This window comes from Rhipicephalus microplus, chromosome 5 (assembly GCF_043290135.1).
Source record: "Rhipicephalus microplus isolate Deutch F79 chromosome 5, USDA_Rmic, whole genome shotgun sequence".
NCBI classification, from domain to species: Eukaryota; Metazoa; Arthropoda; class Arachnida; order Ixodida; family Ixodidae; genus Rhipicephalus; species Rhipicephalus microplus.
The window spans coordinates 184,721,905-184,740,425 of NC_134704.1; the positions used below are offsets into that span (position 1 = coordinate 184,721,905).

The 18,521-nt window shown below is 47.4% G+C and overlaps 1 protein-coding gene across 2 annotated transcripts in view; it reads right to left on the bottom strand.

The window, feature by feature from the left end:
* The window catches only part of LOC119173603 (putative 4-coumarate--CoA ligase 2), a 295,605-nt gene that overhangs the window by 48,982 nt on the left and 228,102 nt on the right, over nucleotides 1–18,521 (bottom strand). For both annotated transcript variants that reach the window (XM_075896290.1, XM_075896289.1), the window contains one exon: nucleotides 8,617–8,761. In XM_075896290.1, the coding sequence (XP_075752405.1) occupies nucleotides 8,617–8,761 (145 nt within the window). The remainder of the gene's footprint in view (nucleotides 1–8,616; nucleotides 8,762–18,521) is intronic.

Below are 18,521 nucleotides of genomic sequence, written 5' to 3' on the forward strand. Positions count from 1 at the left end.
CATTAAAATGGCGCAAATACTACAGTGGAATATCATAAGACTGCTGAGGAACCTCGATGACATCAAGGAATTTTTACACAAACATACACCTAAAGTGCTGTGCATACAAGAAACACACCTCAAACGTAAATACACCAACAATTCACATTTAAGCTATTTTTTGAAATGATAGAGATAATGCTGTTTCGTCATCTAGTGGTGTTGCCGTTTTAGTAAATAACGGGATTGCAAGTACACATCTACCTCTACAAACATATTTAGAGGTGGTGGCTATTCAGACAGTTCTTTTGAAGCAGCTCGTGCCCATCTGCTCTTTTTATATACCTCCACGCCACCGTCATGAAACGCATATATTCCAGTTCTTCATGGACGAACTTCCAGAATTCTATCTTCTCCTAGGAGACTTCAATGTACATAGTATACTTGGGGGCGACTCTCGCAGCGATGCTTGAGATCACCTTATAGAACATGTTCCTTTTCTACTCCGTTGCGTGCCCCCTCAATCGAAGAAATCTAAACCGTTACAACATAGCTAATAGAATGTACTCAACATTTGACCTCAACAAAGCATTTCCATCACTCCTGCCGCTTCTTAAACCGAAAGTCATCAATATATCATACGGAAGTGGCCCTTTTCCTATATATCTCGGCCAATCAATAGCAAATGCATGTCTTTCGCAGGTTTCCAAGCGGCTGACCGACAAAGCCGATTGGGAACAGTTTCCAAAATGACTCTTACTTGTACGGAAGTAGGAATGATAATCAAAGAGGCCGCTGTGGGCTACTATACAGCTTTCTTGATTGATGCTGCAGCGGAATTTATTTCACAAACTTGTGGGCCGTCAGGCAAAATAGGAGCCGCACGGTGGAATAATGGGTGCGGTAATGCGCGCAAAAACGAAATAAGGCATGAAAGTTACTTCTAGACTCACCGACAGCCGAGAATTTTATAAACTATCAGAACGTCACGTTGGAAGCCAGAAAAACGCGCTGACAAGCCTGAAACAAAAGTTGGATTCAATTTTCATCGGGAATTCATACACAAATGAGGTGAGAGTCCCGAACGTGCTTGGTAAAGCGGCAAGTCGACAAGCGCATTCACTTCCTCTAAGGAACACACTAAGAAAAAGTTTGGAAGACCAGGCGAACACTCTCAGGAAAAATTTCGAACAGGTCACCAGCTCATCCACTTCAGTGCAGTGTTCCAAAGAATAAAAAAACAGAAACTAGAATGCAAATCCACAAACACTGAGACATACAATGAATCGTTTGTCTTAGCTTAGTTACAAGCATCGCTAAGCTTCTGCAACAAACCCGCTCGAGGCTGCGACCGCATACTATACAAAATGCTGAAACAACTGCCCCCTGGAACCCCAAAAGCACTTCTTTCCATGTACAATGCCATTTGGCTTTCCGGTGAGATCTCTTCCGCCTTGAAACAAGCCATTATCATTCCAATTCATTTACAGAGCCAGAACTTGTCCTCAGTGTGTAGCTACAGGTGAACAGCGTTAACTAGTTGCCTTTGCAAGGTCTTTGAGAAAATGATGAATATGCGACTGAAGCACTTCCTTGAAACTAATGGCCTACTTGACGCATATTAGTGTGGGTATCGAGAGGCTAGGTAAACCACTGACCACATCGTCCGTGTCGAGGCACTAATTCGTTATGCTTCCATTCATAAACAATACTTACTCCCTGTGTTCCTCAAAATGAAGAAAGCCTATGACACTACGTGGCGCTTTATCATATTCCGAGATTTGTCCAACATAGGTGTGTGGGGTAGAATGTTAACGATAATCGAAAGCTATCTCTCAAACCGGACATTCCGTGTCCGAGTTGCCACTGCTTTGTCCTGTACATTTGTCCAAGAAACGGGAGTGCCGCAAAGAGGTGTATTGAGTTGTACACTAGTTATAGTCAAAATGAACTCCTTGCGGCTCGCTATCCCACGAAATATGATTTACTGCACTTATGTTGATGATGTACAGGTCTATTTCAAATCGGGTAACCTCTCCATGTGTGAACGCCAGGTCGAATTAGGTCTGAACAAGATATCGAAATGGGCGGATTAAAATCGGTTTAGACTGAACGCATATAAATACACTTGCGTCCTATTATCTAGAAAAAAGGCCTTCACCCCGGCCTTGGCATCGACCTGCATGGCCAGCGTCTGCCTGTAAAGTCTGAACATATATTTCTGGGTGTACTATTAGATTGAAAACTGATCTTAATGCCACACATTAGGCATATGAAAATTAGGAGTCTAAAAAGCATGAATATTCCGAAAGTGTTATCTCGAACTACTTAGCGTAGAGAAAAGAAGTGCTCGCTGAACCTTTACAAAAGCATTCTTCACACCCACTTAAACTATGGCGCCATCGTTTATCATTCTGCAACACCTATTGCATTTAAGATACTGAATCCTGTGCACCACTGGGGCATCTGCGTTTCTACGGGTGCTTTTCGCACTAGTCCCATGGGAGCCAGTATGTAGATTTGAATGATTGGTCGCCCCACCTACAGAGATGTTACGTTTCGTTTGGTACTTTCTGAAGGTGAAGGCAGAGAAGCAACACCCTCTAATCTCATGATTGATGATTTGTCTAATTATGGCTTGTTGCAGAACCGCCCATCATTGAGGAAGCCCTACTTGCTCCTTGTGAGGGGCCTTGCAGTAGAAAGAGGCGTGTTACTTCTGGAACGCAGTTTAAGGGCTCCTGCTGCATAGCTGCAGCCATGGAAGTGGTAGATTATTGATTGTGATGTATCTTTTATGGAAGTCATGAAGCACGTGTCACTTGCACACATTCATATGTACTTCCTCGAACTACAACCTAAATACACATGCCCTGAGTTTTTTACCAATGCCTTGAAGTCCAACACTTCTGTGACATATGCAGCCTTAAGCCAATCTTTTTTAGAGATCAGGGTTCTCCATCCTGATGCAAGTATTTTCACAGGAGAAGCTCATGCAGAACTGGTGATCGTAAAACACATCGAACAGATAAAACTGCGAAAGGCGGTAATATACACCGATTTTCAAAGTACGGTAAAGCCCTAAAAGCTCTCAAAAATTCACAAACCCTGTCTTAGTGTCACTTGCGCCAGGTACCATGAAATGCAAGAGAACATTGTTGCCAACAAGCTGGTTGCATCCTCCGACGACAACCCTTTCAATGAATCGATGCCTGCACTTGACTTGAAACATTTCGTAAAAATAAAGCTCAGGGGCTATTAACAGAGCATGTGGAATAGATACACCGAAAATAAACTTCAAGCCATTGAGCCGCAACTTGTTTATTGGCTGCCACCTTGAAAGTCATGACATACAGGAGCAAATCTTACAAGGCTAAGAACGGGACACACACACTCTACACATTAGTGTGTTTTGTCTGCTGGCAATCTACTATTGTGTGTAAGATGTGGAGAACCACATTAGTTATCCACATCCTTGTCCAGTGCAATAAGTTAGATGCTTTAAGAAAAAAAGCACTTTTTACTGCCCTACTTACAGCAGCTTCCGCTTGTCAAGAACATGTCAACTGGTGTTAGAAGAGCGAGTAGAAGAGGAAGGAGAAATGAGAAAACAGAAATATATTATTCTAAGAGAACTTGATAAAAAGGAGGAGGACGAGGAAAAAAGGAAGGGCACGAGCAACGAGGTGGCCGGGACAGACGGTGGCTCGGGGTCTTAGAACGCAGACACGCGCAGAAGAGGTGTCATAACGGCACAGTGTTTGCCGGAACAACACGACCACAGCTCCTAGGAAAGACCCCAGCTTCCGTAGCAGCACCCTCTGAGCTCCGGGCTCAGCCATGAGTTCTACCAGCTCGGTCAAGTGAGTCCAACCCCGTTGTCATGCGCCAGATGGCCTGCAGCGACGCTCCGTAGGTGGTGCACCAAGAACGACAAGGGGTACAGCCGCTGTGTGGACCCGACGCTATGGTGACCGGACACCCTAGGGACCTGACGTTGCAGCTTATGGCCGGAAACATCGACGCAACGAGCCGTACGACTCTACGCCGAAGCTAATTCAAGTCAACGCTCCTGGAACTCCGTAAGTACGACTCTCTAGTCTTGTACATACATAGTGTGTGCGAGAAACTGTTGTGGCGCATTTAGCATGTCATTTGTGAATTGAGTTCTCCTTTCAGTTTCAGTTTCATAAACAACTTTTTCGTGTTCCTTTCTGTCCCTGTCTCGTTGAACATCTATAGAGACCATGACACCACTACACCCTGTGATGCTGATCGGTAAATATGCACTTTTTAAACTTCCATCGCTTTTCAGGTTTTTTAAAGATGTCCCTAGTTTTCACCTCATATTTTGAGGGGATCCGTAGCTCGGCCTCTGTACAGAGGTCGCGGCTGTGACAGCCCTCTTCTCCAACACTGTCATTTATTCCACCTTCATGCGTTTCATGTCAGTGCCATGATTTTAATATTATTTATTTTTAAGCCACCTCAGGACACGGAATTTCAGGCCCCTTTACAGCAGCGTGACGCTATCATTGTTCATATTCTGTATATAGTAATTTAATAACGAACCATTGCTTTTTTTTCATCATTGTTGATGGCGCTTCTTGGCCATCCCATGGTCCTTGCGTCAATAAACACTATATCATCTTCATCAACTAGTACTATTGACCTTGATACACGAAAACAAATGAAAGATGAATGCCGAAAGCGAAAATAGTTGAGGCCGCTAGATTTATCATCAATTGCAAGCAGATTCAATTCAACGTAACCATGTAGTAAACAGTAAGTTGAACACTACGCATTAATAAAAAAAAACTCGCTGGGTTAAGCATGCACCCAAAGTGACCTCAAGGCGACAGTCGTCTGGCTTTTTTTTTCTTTAGTCAATTTATTGTTCAACCCCCACCAATGAGCATACTTTCTGGACTTTGCACTGGTCATTGCACTGAAGGTACTCTAAAGTTTTAGCACCTCACCTGGTTCTGCTAGGCCTCCGTGATTCGTAGGCTGATCACAGAGCAGTGCAAAGCCGCGATGTCATGCGTTAACGCTAACATGAAGCGTCATGGTTACCTTATGCATCCTGGTGATCTGTGATGTGAATAAGACGTCCTAAGGTGACACCGCCACGCAATGATTTTTGCATCTCTCTTGTCGACGTCACTGCCGCGGGACGCCGGAGCCACCGACGGTCAATTTCGTTATTAGCTGAAAACTTTAGATGCCTCATTAAACGTTAAACTTAATCGTTTGCGTCCCGCGCCGACAGCTTCGAGTGACAGAAAAAATCACGGGATGACGATAACACACGTGATGTCACACATCTCCGAAAATTGTGACGCTATCAAAATGTCGCGTTACGTCACGTGTTCACGTCATCGCATGACATCGGAGCTTAGTCAAATGTGGTCTGATTATAGAGGCAATACAGAATCAGTTTTGCCCTACTTTCAATTTTGGAGGCAGTGGAACCTTAGCAAGGCACAGTAAGTTTTCAAAGGGTGGTGTGAATGGTGGCGGGCTTGGGCGTCGTCCGAGAAGGGGGAGAGTGCAAAAGAGGCGATGGCCCTGTACAAGCCACACTAGCACTTACCCGCGCCCAAGCTACACCAGTGCTCTCCCCCTAGCTGCCATGCAAGACGAGCTTGCACCCAAGCCATAATCGCGCTAATAGTCATCAGTACATCGACTGAGAAGAAAAATAAGATAGCTATAGGCATCTAACTGTCATAAGTTGATGGATAGCGCATCCTTGAGATTTATTTAGGTATCTAAGCCTCTCGTCTTAATTATTTCGCATAGTAGACTTTTTATTGAGGTATCTAAGCCCCTTGCCTTAATTAATTCGTGCAATTATTTACACGGTGTGCTTCAGGTGTAAAATCCCCGCCCCGTAATCACAGTGTGTGAGAACACAGACTTCTTAAAAAGGTTCAACTTTGCTGCAGTATGACAAAAGTCGAAGTCATGAAGCAGCACCAAGCAATGAATGAACATCATATTTTACTGGTTGATATTTAACACCTCCAAACCACAATATAATTAGAGAGAAGCTGTAGTGGAGGGCTCCCGAAATTCGGAGTGCCTAGTCTAAGCTCTTGGGCCCCAAGAAGTTTCGCCTCCATTGAAAATGCGGCTGCCGCGGCTGGAAATCGATCCCAGCCGCGGCAGCCGCAATTGTCAGCAGCTGATTGCCTGAGTCACTAGACCACCTTGACGGGTAAGCAGTGAACGGAGCGACTGGTGACTTTCGTGTTTTATCACATTCAAGAACCGAGCAAGTGTGCCTGCCGCTCATCTTATTCGGCATGTTCACATGATGTATAAAGTTATTTGCGAAGGGTGACACTGTATAGTATGCGTGAATAAAATTCATAGCGGTCAGACGCAGCGTTCCTTCCCAATAGGAGCTCCTTACACCAGCCCACGGTGAAAGAACACTTTAGGTGAGCAAGCACCGTAAAGGGAGCGCTTGGCGGCGAGGGACTGATTATGTTCTCGTTTGCAAAATCCCAATAGACGGCTCGCTGGACTGAGGATCATGGTGGGCTGCTGGCAAATTCTGTAAAGTACGTCCAGCACGTGGGTGATATTTTCCAAATATGAGAAAACCGGGTTATCGCACGATAAGAACCACGAGACACGCATAAAGTGACGCCTCTAAAGAAGGAGTGATAATGGAGGAGGTTGGCAGTGTGGCGAGGGTGTTGTGGCAACGATAAATGAGTGCCGCTACTTTGCTACGCACGGGGCTTTACCACACCGAGAGGGGAGAGGGGAGGGGGGTGAAGTTTGTAGCGCTATTTCTCGGGCTCCTTGCAAAGCTGAACATTATCGGGCAGCGGATAGTCCTGGCGTTCGCTCATGTATAATATTCTTGCAGCGTGCACCAGCAGAAACCTACTCACGGCACGCGATGAAAGCACGCGAAAGTGAGAAAGCGTCGTCTGCTTTGCCCGCCGGCGCTTTACTCTTCTATAAAGCCCCAGCACCGATTCACCTGAGGAAGGCGTGGCACTGCGATTTCTGGAAAGGTCCATTGGCCAATGAAAGGCTGCAAACAAGAAAAGGCACCGACCCACTCTTCCAGAGAACATCGGTAAACTGTTTGTGTCGTTGCAGTGTAAGGTAGACGGCTACAAATTAGGGAGGTTTAGAAAAAAAATTACTTTTCTTGGAGAAGACAGGGGACGCCCCCAAAGACAGTCAGCAGGCCGAAGTCGGTGCCGTGTCGCTCCGGTGTAATTACAACTTAATCGAAACAGGGGATGAAAGTGAGCATCAGGAGGGAGTGCGCCGTTCATCATGACGTTATTGTTTGTAAGATACACGCGTTCAAACGGAATGCCTAACAATGCCTAGAAGGGAAAGAACGGCGATAAATTCTGGTGGGACACACCAGATGAAGAAGTCAGTGTCACATGGCGTCGCACCACGTGAACTGCATAACGCGTTGATGGTGTAAATAAAGGTTCTTACCCATGAAAAATGGCTCTGTCATCACTCATCCCTATTGCCATTGTTGTCATGATCAGCATCACAACGAGTTATAGGCGTAAAGGTTCTTACCCATGAAAAATGGCTGTGTTATCATTCATCGCCATTGTCACCGTTGTTGTTATGATCAGTATAAAACACCGCATTACAATGTTTGCAGGTTTGCAGTGGAGGCTTACGATTGTAAGCGCGTTGTGGGCCCTTGAAATATACCAGAACCGGTGTAGTGGGTACACCTCGAAAAATAGGTAGAAGTGAAAAAGTGTACGGTACACAAGTGCCCTTCGAAGGGTCCACTTTATGCGCAACATGTATGCTCGCTCATTTCAGCCCTCTAGGCTCACATGACAGCAGGAAAACTTGAGCCGTTTTGTGCTACAATAGTGTAACGTCTGCTGATTTTTTGTGGGTGATGTACCTCCAAGCCCGCGAAAACGTGGGCTGTAGCCTGAGAAATGGGAGCTGTCTGACCGTCCCTTGAGTGTGAATATGCCCGCCTGACCTGAAGCAGAAGGCAAAAGGTTCAACGGAGTGAACCTCGAGAAAAAAATGTTGCAAAACACGAGTCGGGAACCTGCGGCCCGTGGAGCAGTATAATCTGGCCGCCAGCACGACGCATGGGACCACTTGCCCCTGTCACTTCTTATTGGAAGGCCGAGAGGGCAGCTTTCACGTTAAAGGGGCCGTACCTGTTCCAGTATTGTGACTTGCATGCTGGTAGTAAACATGGTTGCTAAAGCAAATCTGCACATTACTGAGAATTCACCTATTAGTTTTTTTAAGTAAAGTGTAGTCACCCCTCTCCGGCCCCAGCTACGTTGACTTCAGGCAGCTTAGTTATTTGGCTGAAGTGGTTGCCGACCTCTTCTGTATATAAAAGACGTTACTTCAGGGCGTATTATTTTCTTATTATGTTCTTGAACAATGCCTCTCAGGTAGGTTCAATAACTAGTTATGCGCCTGCTCATTCGTCTATGATTTTAAATTGTGCGGCCCCTCTCATTTATAAGGCAATCTAGTTCCAGAGAAAGCTGCATCAATCATGACGATTGATGTCGCATATGCTCTTGAAGCTGTTTTCATGGTATCACAGGATGTAGTTCACTTCGTATTTACGATCCGTTGGGGCTGACTTACCTGAACTGCACCAGCCGTCTTTCAGAAGAATTTCAGCAGTTTCCTTTGGTCTTTTGTAGTAGCCACGCATGACTGATGGCGTACGGAACAGCAGCTCACCAGGCTCGTTAGGCCCCATTAGTTGTTCATTGCTCTTGTTCAATATCTGTTCAAACAGGGGGAGTTAAAGCGGGAAATATTAGATTTCAATGAAAGACTTAGCATCTCATCTGTTGCTACAGAACTCCTCGAGTTCACCAAGCTGCTGATTACCTTTTCTGAGATTACCTCCCGGTGCACTACAAAGGAATTAAACTGGTGTTTCAACGTCTTAGCATGAATTTAGCTGAGCAAAATCTATAGAGAACGTTCAAAGCGTATCCCTCAAGGAGCTTCTCAAGTATGATACGCACAAAGACGGACTCAACATGCCCAGACTGCAGAGAGGCATTTAAACACGTGCTCTTCCGATGCTCGGTGTTCTAGGACTGCCATCCTGAAGCCTGGTGCTGCCGCCAACATTGACAACAGCCTCGACGCCCAGCTCTTGGCTCTCTGAAAGGGCCGTGGGAAAGCCCAGGTACGTAGCCTTCTCGTCGCAACATGAGACCACACGAGAGTTGGATGTATATACAACATATAATCGTCTATATATGTCCAAATAATGTTTTCTCTCTCCCCGTCTGTAGGAGATAACGCATACATTAAAGATAGAGAAAACAAACCTGTTAGGAAAATATGTACTTCTATTCTGAGCAACTGTACTTCGCCACTTGGGTAACCTTCGAGTTGCCATATAAAAATATTCAACAATAAAAATATTGGCAGCCTGTTCTCTTCAAGTAATGGACACTTACCCAAGAGATATTTCTTCGTATAATAGCTCTACTTAGTGTAACTGTGCTGCGTCGCCAGCAGTGATTTCATCTTTATAATGTGGTTGGCATGTACTACTTTGAATAGGATACTGTAGTACCATTGGAAGTAAATACCTAAATTAAGCTTTGTCATACTTTTAACCACTCTTTCTTTATTTTGATTATTTATGTGTAAGAGAAAGTACTAGATTTCGTAACTAAGTTACCATTCGTTCACTAACGTTGTTTATAGCAAGTGTCTGAAGGGCCACGCAGTCGGCGATAACATTGTCATAGTTAAATGCTTTCGCGCTGTCAGGTTAAAGCGATTGTCAGTATTTCTCGACTGTACCACATGGTATAGTAAGTAGAACTGATCATTTTCTCTTTTTCCTTGACGCTTACGGATATTTTGATTTTATTCATGATTAGATTCTTGTTTGTACCCTGTTTGCTGTGCTGCACCTTCGCTATGGTGTGCTAGGTGGCTAGGTCTTCTGCCGGGTATATATAAATGTGTTCTTTCTAATAAAATTTACTTGCGAGTTCAGCGCCTTGTTGTCTCTTGTTCCGCTTTTTTCGGTATTTTCGCGCTGTATTTACATCCAAGCATGAACCACCAACTAGCTATTTTTATTGTAGTGCTATCAAATGAACACCTTTTCGCCAGAGCAGCTACAGCGAAACATTCATTTGCCTCCTCCGTAAGTCCGAAATACTGCTTATAAATATGAGACGCGATGGTATACTGTGCATTGCACAAAAATGATCTGTGTTGGGCATACAAATTTATGCATCCCTAATCCATTGCAAAACACAATTTGAATCCGTGTAATGCGTCACGCCATCTTAATGCAATGCTGTTTGAAAAATGAAACTGGCAGACAATATCGCTGAATTCTCCCACTGTGAGGGCCGTCAACAGCAATGCGCATATGTGGGTAGCTGTGGTGTGGTTACTTTGCCCACAAATACGTAATTTCGTGTGTTGGAGTGAAGCAGGGCGACCATCCAGAAAAGACGTTGATCAAGCTGTAGAACTTTGGACTAAAGGTTAGAACGAGCTAACAACGTGGGATGATCCACTCTCATTGTCATAGCACAAAATATACCAGGACGAGTTTGTATGGTCGAAACCATGGTGGTGGCTAATCCAATCTCATGTACTGTTTAGTGCCACCGCAATGGTAAAGCAGTGAATGCGACTACTGCAAATTGCAATATATAAAAAGCAAGGCTAGCAACTTATTACTTTATCATGAGACCTGGTGTAACTGAACCAAACGGAGCAGTCAGAAAACGCCGTCGCTTTAAAGAGTGAAGGAAGCGTTGTGCTATCGTTCGCTTCAACTGTGAGATTACAGCACGTACAAAGGTAGGAGCCGTGAGCGGATCTCTGTTAAGATAGGCCGCGTGACAGCGCACCTGCCTGAATAAAGCAAGGGTTATTGGGCGCGTTGTAGCGGTCGTTTTCTTTCACGAGTCGTTCCACGCCAAACGCCCTAGCCATTTGGGTTGCCCATCTCAAATGTATTCGGAAAAAAATAGTGCTGGTTGCATTGAAAATAGTGAACTGCTAGAATGTTTCAGAGAGAAAAAGTTTTTGGTCACAGGGCTGCCTACCGAACTTCTCGTATGGTCGTTTGAGTGTTGTTTGTGAAAAAATCTACTTAAAACTTACCGCTCTTTTTTTATATGACAAATTTGGACATGCTAAGTGAAGGTTTCTATATAAGGTGTTTGAAGCTAAGTAATTAATATTGGTGCAACTGCAGTGGCACATACACCACCAAACTTTTAGCCAAAATGTGGTACGTTTGTATTTTTTATATTGCAATACTGCACTTTTTATGAATATCTAAATAATGAATATATGAAATAATGAAATAACGAAATAATGAATAATGAATAATGAATACTTCGGGTATCACCCCTTTGGGTATCACCTCACGGAAAACATATCTTGAAGTAAAAATATTATGGGCCTCTAGAGCTGCTGAAGTCGACGAAGAAAATTCGCAAATATCACAAAATCACCATTGTTGTCTTTATTGAGACGAAATTTGCACAATGTGTGTGGTCCAATTAAAAATAACCTTTCTGCCTACATCCAAAGCAAATAAGTAGTTCTTTGCATATGGCAAATATTATAGATATAGTTTTTTGTTTTAAGCAAGAAAATAATTTTCAACTTCTCCAATAGGAAATGTCGTATGACCAAGTGGGAAGACAGACATCGATGGGAACACCAAAGTTTGTAAACCAAATTGTGTGTGGAAAGAAGAAGCGGTACTCTTAAACTAAGTTTTTCTACAAACAACAACCACACGACATTTCAGGAAGATCAGAAGGCAGCCAGGTGACCCAAAATTGTTTTATCCCAAAACATCAATGCAGCTCATTGTTTAAATGCAGTAAATCAGCAGAAATCTTTGCAATACATTTCAGATGGTCACCAAAATGGCTGGGACGTTTGGCGTGGAATTACCCTCTTGGCTTGTGTTACTTGTAAAGCGAAAGCGTTGAAACGCTGGTTTCACAGGAATGCTGGGGTGAGTTTTGTTGATTGTGAGGGAGGAAGCACCTCGACATTGTCCGAAAGCGAAAACTGGCTCACGTGCAAATAAAAAAACAAAATGTTCAAGGAGGATCTCATTTTCAAATATGCGAGCTCTCACTCTCAGAGGCGATGTGTTTAGCCGCTTGGTCATCATGCATACATCCTCTGGCATACTAATATGAAGTTACTAATAAACACTTTGGGTATCACCGCGTGTTTGGTGATAGCTCACAAGCTCACGTGCGCAGGAAGAAACAGTTGCTAAGCAGTCGAGCTTGGGCCTGTGACCAGTAAAGATCTTTTTCCTTACACTTCTTCTGTCTCTTTTATGAGGACTTTAGTCGACCCTTAACTCTGAGCCTACATGTGGCGACCAACGTACATCAGAATGAAAGCCATCGGAGAAAAACACCGAGGTGTCGTCACAGGCGTGGCCCTTTTCTTCACAAGTCTTCTTTCTTTTTTTTGTTAGTGCTTGTGGTGCGCCGAAAGATCTTGTTTGCAGCCTCGTATTGTATAAGCACGTATGTTTACCATGGACATCCTCTCAACTCCCAGCCTCGACGGTTGACGTGGACGTGCCTGAAGTCGACGATGAGGCGAACGCGAATTACGCGGCAGACACGGGTGGTCAGCAGCAGCACTGACATGAGGAGCCTGCTTCATCATCTCGCCACACACCCAAGGCTCCTCTCAGTTCGGAGAGTTTCGCGGCTTGGTTCGTGGACTTTGTTCTCGGGGGCACTCAGGCTCTTGCCTTGCCAATGTTAGACATTCCACGTTTACCGGGCAAGTGAACGGGACATCAGGTCATTGATTTTCTTGACGACCTCTTCACTAACGGGAGACGCGGGCGCTTCGCGAAGTGATCGGACGCGACGCTCATCGGCTCCGTCGATTTTCGGCTGGAACCGTGCTCTCTTCAATGTGGCTGCTCTAAAACTTGTGTGACTGCATCTGCCAAGTCAGCAAGATTCTGGGGACACCGATCTCACTCAGGTACGCCCAATTTTCGGCCACTTCGAGCAACTTTGCATCACAACGTAGCGAACGAGCTAAGCCTCACGGCGGCGGCTCCGCCGCTGCTGGATGCGGAGACGCCGCTCGGTCAACTCCTCAACATGGCGCTGCCTGAACTACGTGGCTACGACCCTACGACTCTGTCGTGGTCGTATATCTCGACAAATCCATCAGACGACGGCCCATTCACCATTTCGGCGGAGCAAGCCGACATTTTTCAACTCGTCGAGGGTCGGCGTCGCCGCCGAAGAAACGCGGAAGGAGCGTCTGCACTTAAAACTCCTCTCAACAATTCAACCACTGGAGACGCTCGTGCTCCATCTCCTAAAGCTCCACAAAAGACTTCACCAGTCTCCAAGTGGACGCCGAAACCAACGGTCAGGATGAATCCTGGCGACTACGTGATCGTGCTCAAGCCACGCATCACAGTAGCCCTCAAGGCAGCGTTTCAACAAGGTGAGCTCGGCGCTGCCATTTCCCAACTCATCGGAAGGCAGCACATGAATGACATCAGCATTTCTCCCAATTGGGAGCAAAACATCATCATCTGTGGCACGCAGAATAACGAGGTGGCTCAGAAACTGCTGTCGGACTTTCAAATCAACACCAGCAAAGGACCGCTGCCGCTTTGCGGTCACCTCAAGCTCACCGGTGATGTGTGTCGCGGCGTGATTTCTGTGCACAACCTCGAAACCAGTGCGTCTCTGAAACATAGTGTGCAGTGGCGTGGCGGTGAACTAGTCTATGCGCGCAAGCTGGGGAACTCCAACGTAGCTGTGTTGACTTTCGCGGGAAGGAAGGTTCCGCGTTTCGTCCACTATAACGCAGAACTGACTCCCGTCAGGGAGTACAAGAAGACAGTGCCAGCGTGCTACCGCTGTGGTGCACTGGGGCACCGGGCGGATATCTGTCCCAACCCGGTCACCGAAAGATGCAGCCTTTGTGGCCAAAACGTGGGCGCTGGTCCTGAGGGGATGGCCCCCCACGAATGCAACCCAACGTGCATAGTTTGCGGGGGTCCGCACCTCACCAGCTCCCGCGAATGCACTGAAAAATTCATCAGGCTTCAGCAACCAGGGTCCAGGACATCGGGGACCCCAACAAAACCAAAGCACCGGTCAACTGGCAAAGTGCCAATTCCTGGCAAAGCAGCAACGGCAACGCTACCACCTGGCGCGGCGGAATCTCCAGCTCTCGGCGCTCCATCTGGCAACGCTGCACGCAACCAACCCAAGGTGGGCAGTTGGGTGGAGGTCGCCTCCTCTCCCTCCTCTCTCTCCTCTCCACCTCCTTCTGCCACAAGCACTACCGAAACACAAAAACTCAGGCATGAGCTCGCCCTTTTGCGATCTCAGAATGAAAAACTAGCCAGCGAACTTGACTCGCTCAAAACCAATCTCACTACTAAACCCTCGTTGAGCGACGAAGAGGAAAATATAACAGACAGGGAGATTCCTACTACTGTAGAGAGTCGCGTCGCGGCCCTGGAGACCCAGGTGAATGCCATAGAAACACAATTGGCCGACCTCCCCAAAATTATCCACGACACCATCGCGCGTCATATGGAGACTGTCATCGCACAGGTGACACAAACAGTAACTCACATTATCCAAAAGTGGATACAAGACAATCCACGCGTCCTCAAGCGCGTAGGGCCAATTAGGGACGTTAATCGCCCCTCAAAATTTAACAGAGTGACTCCAGATGAGTCGGACTTTTCTGAAGACTCCAGTACGTCAGCACAGGGTGCTGGTGAACTGAGTAATCTTAACAACACAACCCCACCCTCTATCTCCGAACATGGCCTCCAACCCTAGGTCGCGAGCCAGAGCAACTCAGCCGTTGTTACTAACACAGTGGAACTGCAGAGGTCTCAAGAACCACAAGAAGCGGGCTCATTTCCGCCTCTATCTTGAGACCTTTGAGATCCTTGTTGCCGTGGTTGCCCTTCAGGAACCCGGCTCGGACGTCAAACTCACAAATTACACTACATTTCAACACAACCCGGAGACATGTATACTTGTTCACAAGCAATATACCGCCCAGGAAGTCACACTCCCCACAACACCGCCTTTCCCATACACAATGGTGTCGGTGCTGCCTATAAGGCGATCTGACCCACCTGTTCATATTTTAAACATTTACTGTCCCCCAAAGCTTAAGAACGTCACGTTCAGCGAAACTTTCACACAAGCTATGCAGGTGGCAGGACGAGACCCCCTCCTGATCGTCGGCAACTTCAATGCCCCAAGCAGGTTATGGGGTTACCCACGAGAGGACACGCGTGGAAGGAAGCTTGCGGAACTTCTTTCTACACTTGGACTCACCCTCCACACTGATCCCGCCAGCCCAACACGTGTAGGCAACTCTGTTCAACGAGATACTTGCCCGGACCTCACAATTACACGCAACATACGCCATGCCGACTGGCTGAACACACAGGACACTCTCGGTAGTGATCATTCTGTATTAAACACAACTGTGTACATGCGTCCCTTAAAACGCCCACTTACACAAGCTCGTATCCCAGACTGGACAACTTTCCGCACCACTCTACCTATTGTAGACCCTCTCCAGTCGGGATACAACACCTGGTCTAAATCACTGACGTCTACACTGAAACAACACGAACAGCTGATACAGCTCACGGAAACTCAAACGGACGTAGACAACCACCTCCTCCATCTTTGGCAGGCCCGCCGCAGCCTCACCAAACGATGGAAAAAACAGAAACATAACAGACGCCTCAAGAAACGCATCCTAGAACTCACGGAGCAAGCTGCGGAATATGCTGCTCAGCTAGCCGACACTAACTGGGTGGACAGGTGCAACACGGCTGCACGCCAGATGTCTGGTCGCAACACGTGGCGCCTGTTTCGCGCTCTTATCGATCCAACACAAACACGCACGGAAACTCAACGTCACTTACATAAGGTCATGCACAACTTTACAGGAACGACAACACAGCTGGCAAACACGCTCAGGGACCGATACCTGTGCACCACCAAGGACCCCCGGACGGCCGCATACTCCTACGCAGGCAAAAAGAACACGCAGTTGGACACCCCGTTCCAGCTCCACGACCTCCAGGCGGCCTTACGCAAGATGAAGCGTGGCACTGCACCAGGGCGTGACCAGGTTACGGTCAAACTGTTGGCCAATCTTCCCGACGCAGCCTACGCCACGCTCCTCAAATACATCAATAGCATTTGGGACGGAGAAACTCCTCTCCCTCTTGAATGGAAATCAGCTCTCGTGACCTTCATCCCGAAGGCAGGTAAACCTATTGACGTTGAGAACCTTCGCCCCATCTCCCTCACGTCTTGTGTCGGCAAGCTGATGGAAACGATGGTGCGCGACAGACTCTCCGAGTTTCTAGAAACACAGCACACTTTTGCGGACACCATGTTTGGATTCCGCCCTCAGAAGTCAGCCCAGGATATACTTCTACAGCTCCACCATGACATATTAGATTCTGTTGAATGCCCCCACAATGACAAGGTAGTCCTGGCCTTGGATCTTAAAGGAGCATTCGACAACGTGAAGCATGAGGTAATCCTTGACCACCTCAGTCAGACCAACTGTGGTTATAAAACATTCAATTATGTTAGACAGTTTCTTACAGACCGTCGAGCCTACATACGCATACAAGATGAGGAACATGGGCCTTACGTCATCGGCTCGAGGGGAACTCCTCAAGGCGCGGTCCTCTCTCCCCTCCTATTTAATATAGCCATGCTTCATCTTCCCCCCAAATTGGCTTCTTTACCAGGGATACATCACGCTCTTTACGCGGATGATATCACGATCTGGGCCACGCAAGGTAACCTGGGTCACATGGAGTCATGCCTGCAAGCAGCAGCGACTGTAGTCGACGACTACGCAACCTACTGCGGACTCCAGTGTGCCCCGGCTAAGTCAGAATTTGTGCACGTACGTCCCTCCCCTCAGGACACAACTCAGCTCCATATCAGTCTTCCCTCGGGACCGATCCGTGAGGCCAAGGAGATCCGCGTCCTTGGCCTCTTCATACACCACCAACGCAAGGCCGACACCACAATAGCCAAACTTCGCACGGTGGGAGACCAGGTGGGCCGTATGGTCCGCCGGGTCTCCAACAAGCGGGGCGGATTACGAAGCAGGGATGCAATGCGGCTTGCCCATGCTTTCGTAACGAGTAGAATACTCTACTCGACTCCCTACTTGCACCTACGCAAACACGAGGATGATCAACTCGAGGTCATCCACCGTAAAGTTATCAAGCGGGCTCTCGACCTCCCTATCACCACGTCCAACCAGAGACTTCTGGCCCTAGGCGTGGTGAATACCTACCGGGAACTTCGAGAAGCCCACCTCGTTAACCAATACACGCGCCTTGCACAGACCCATTCCGGTCGCCGCCTCTTGGACCGAATACACATCAAACACGATTACTATATTGAGGAAAGGGTGAGAGTGCCAGAACCTTGGAGACGCGCCATCCGGGTCCGACCCCTTCCCCGCAACATGTCCAAAGAAAACCACAGTCGTCGCCGCCAGGCGCGCGCGGAAGCGTTGCAGCGACACTTTGGTCAAGAGGAACACGTGTGCTACGTGGACGTTGCCGGCCCGCACCATGGGGGGTGGTATACTGCCGCAGTCATACACAACGCAAACACCGTAAACGGGCTCACTTTCAAAGCCTACAGCGCAACACACGCGGAGGAGGTTGCCATCGCTCTGGCTCTCACCTATCCCTCTTCTAAACATATCATCACCGACTCACGAGGGGCCTGTCGGAACTATCAGCTAGGGTGGGCTTCACCGCTTGCTCAGCGCATACTGGAACCTAGCTGCCGATACGTTCATCCAACTCCGCGAAATCTGGTTTGGGCACCCGGTCACCAAGGACTCAGGGGTAACGAACAGGCCGATCAGGCCGCCCGCACACTCTCTTCCCGGGCTATCTCCCTGTCTTTGGAAGCCTACTCGCAATCAGACAATTCGGCCCTTTCATTCAAAGACATTACCAATTATTACAAGGAGGAGCACCGGCGCTATCCAGACCCTTGTAAGGGACTGCATCGCGCTGACGAGTGCCTCCTTTTAAAACTGTTTACCAATACTGTACTGTGCCCGGCGGTGCTAAAACATTTCAATTCATCCTTTGATGGCACGTGCCAGTTCTGTGGTGAGGTGGCTGACACCTTTCACATCGTCTGGGCGTGCCAGTCTAATCCGTCTATCCCCCCCAACCCCAATCCCACGAGAGAGGACTGGGAGGCGGCCCTGCTCGGCTGTCAAGACCTGAAGGCCCAAGAGGCTCTGGTTCAACGTGCGCGGGCGGCGCTGCTTGCCAATGGAGCCCCGGAATAGGGGTTCCACCTAGTGCTGTGAGGGTAGGAGGCCAATAAGGCCCCAACCCAATCACCTCTCTGTAACCATTTAATGGTTATTAAATGTTTTCACCACCCACCTTCACTAACAGAGCTGTTCAAAGCATCACGGAA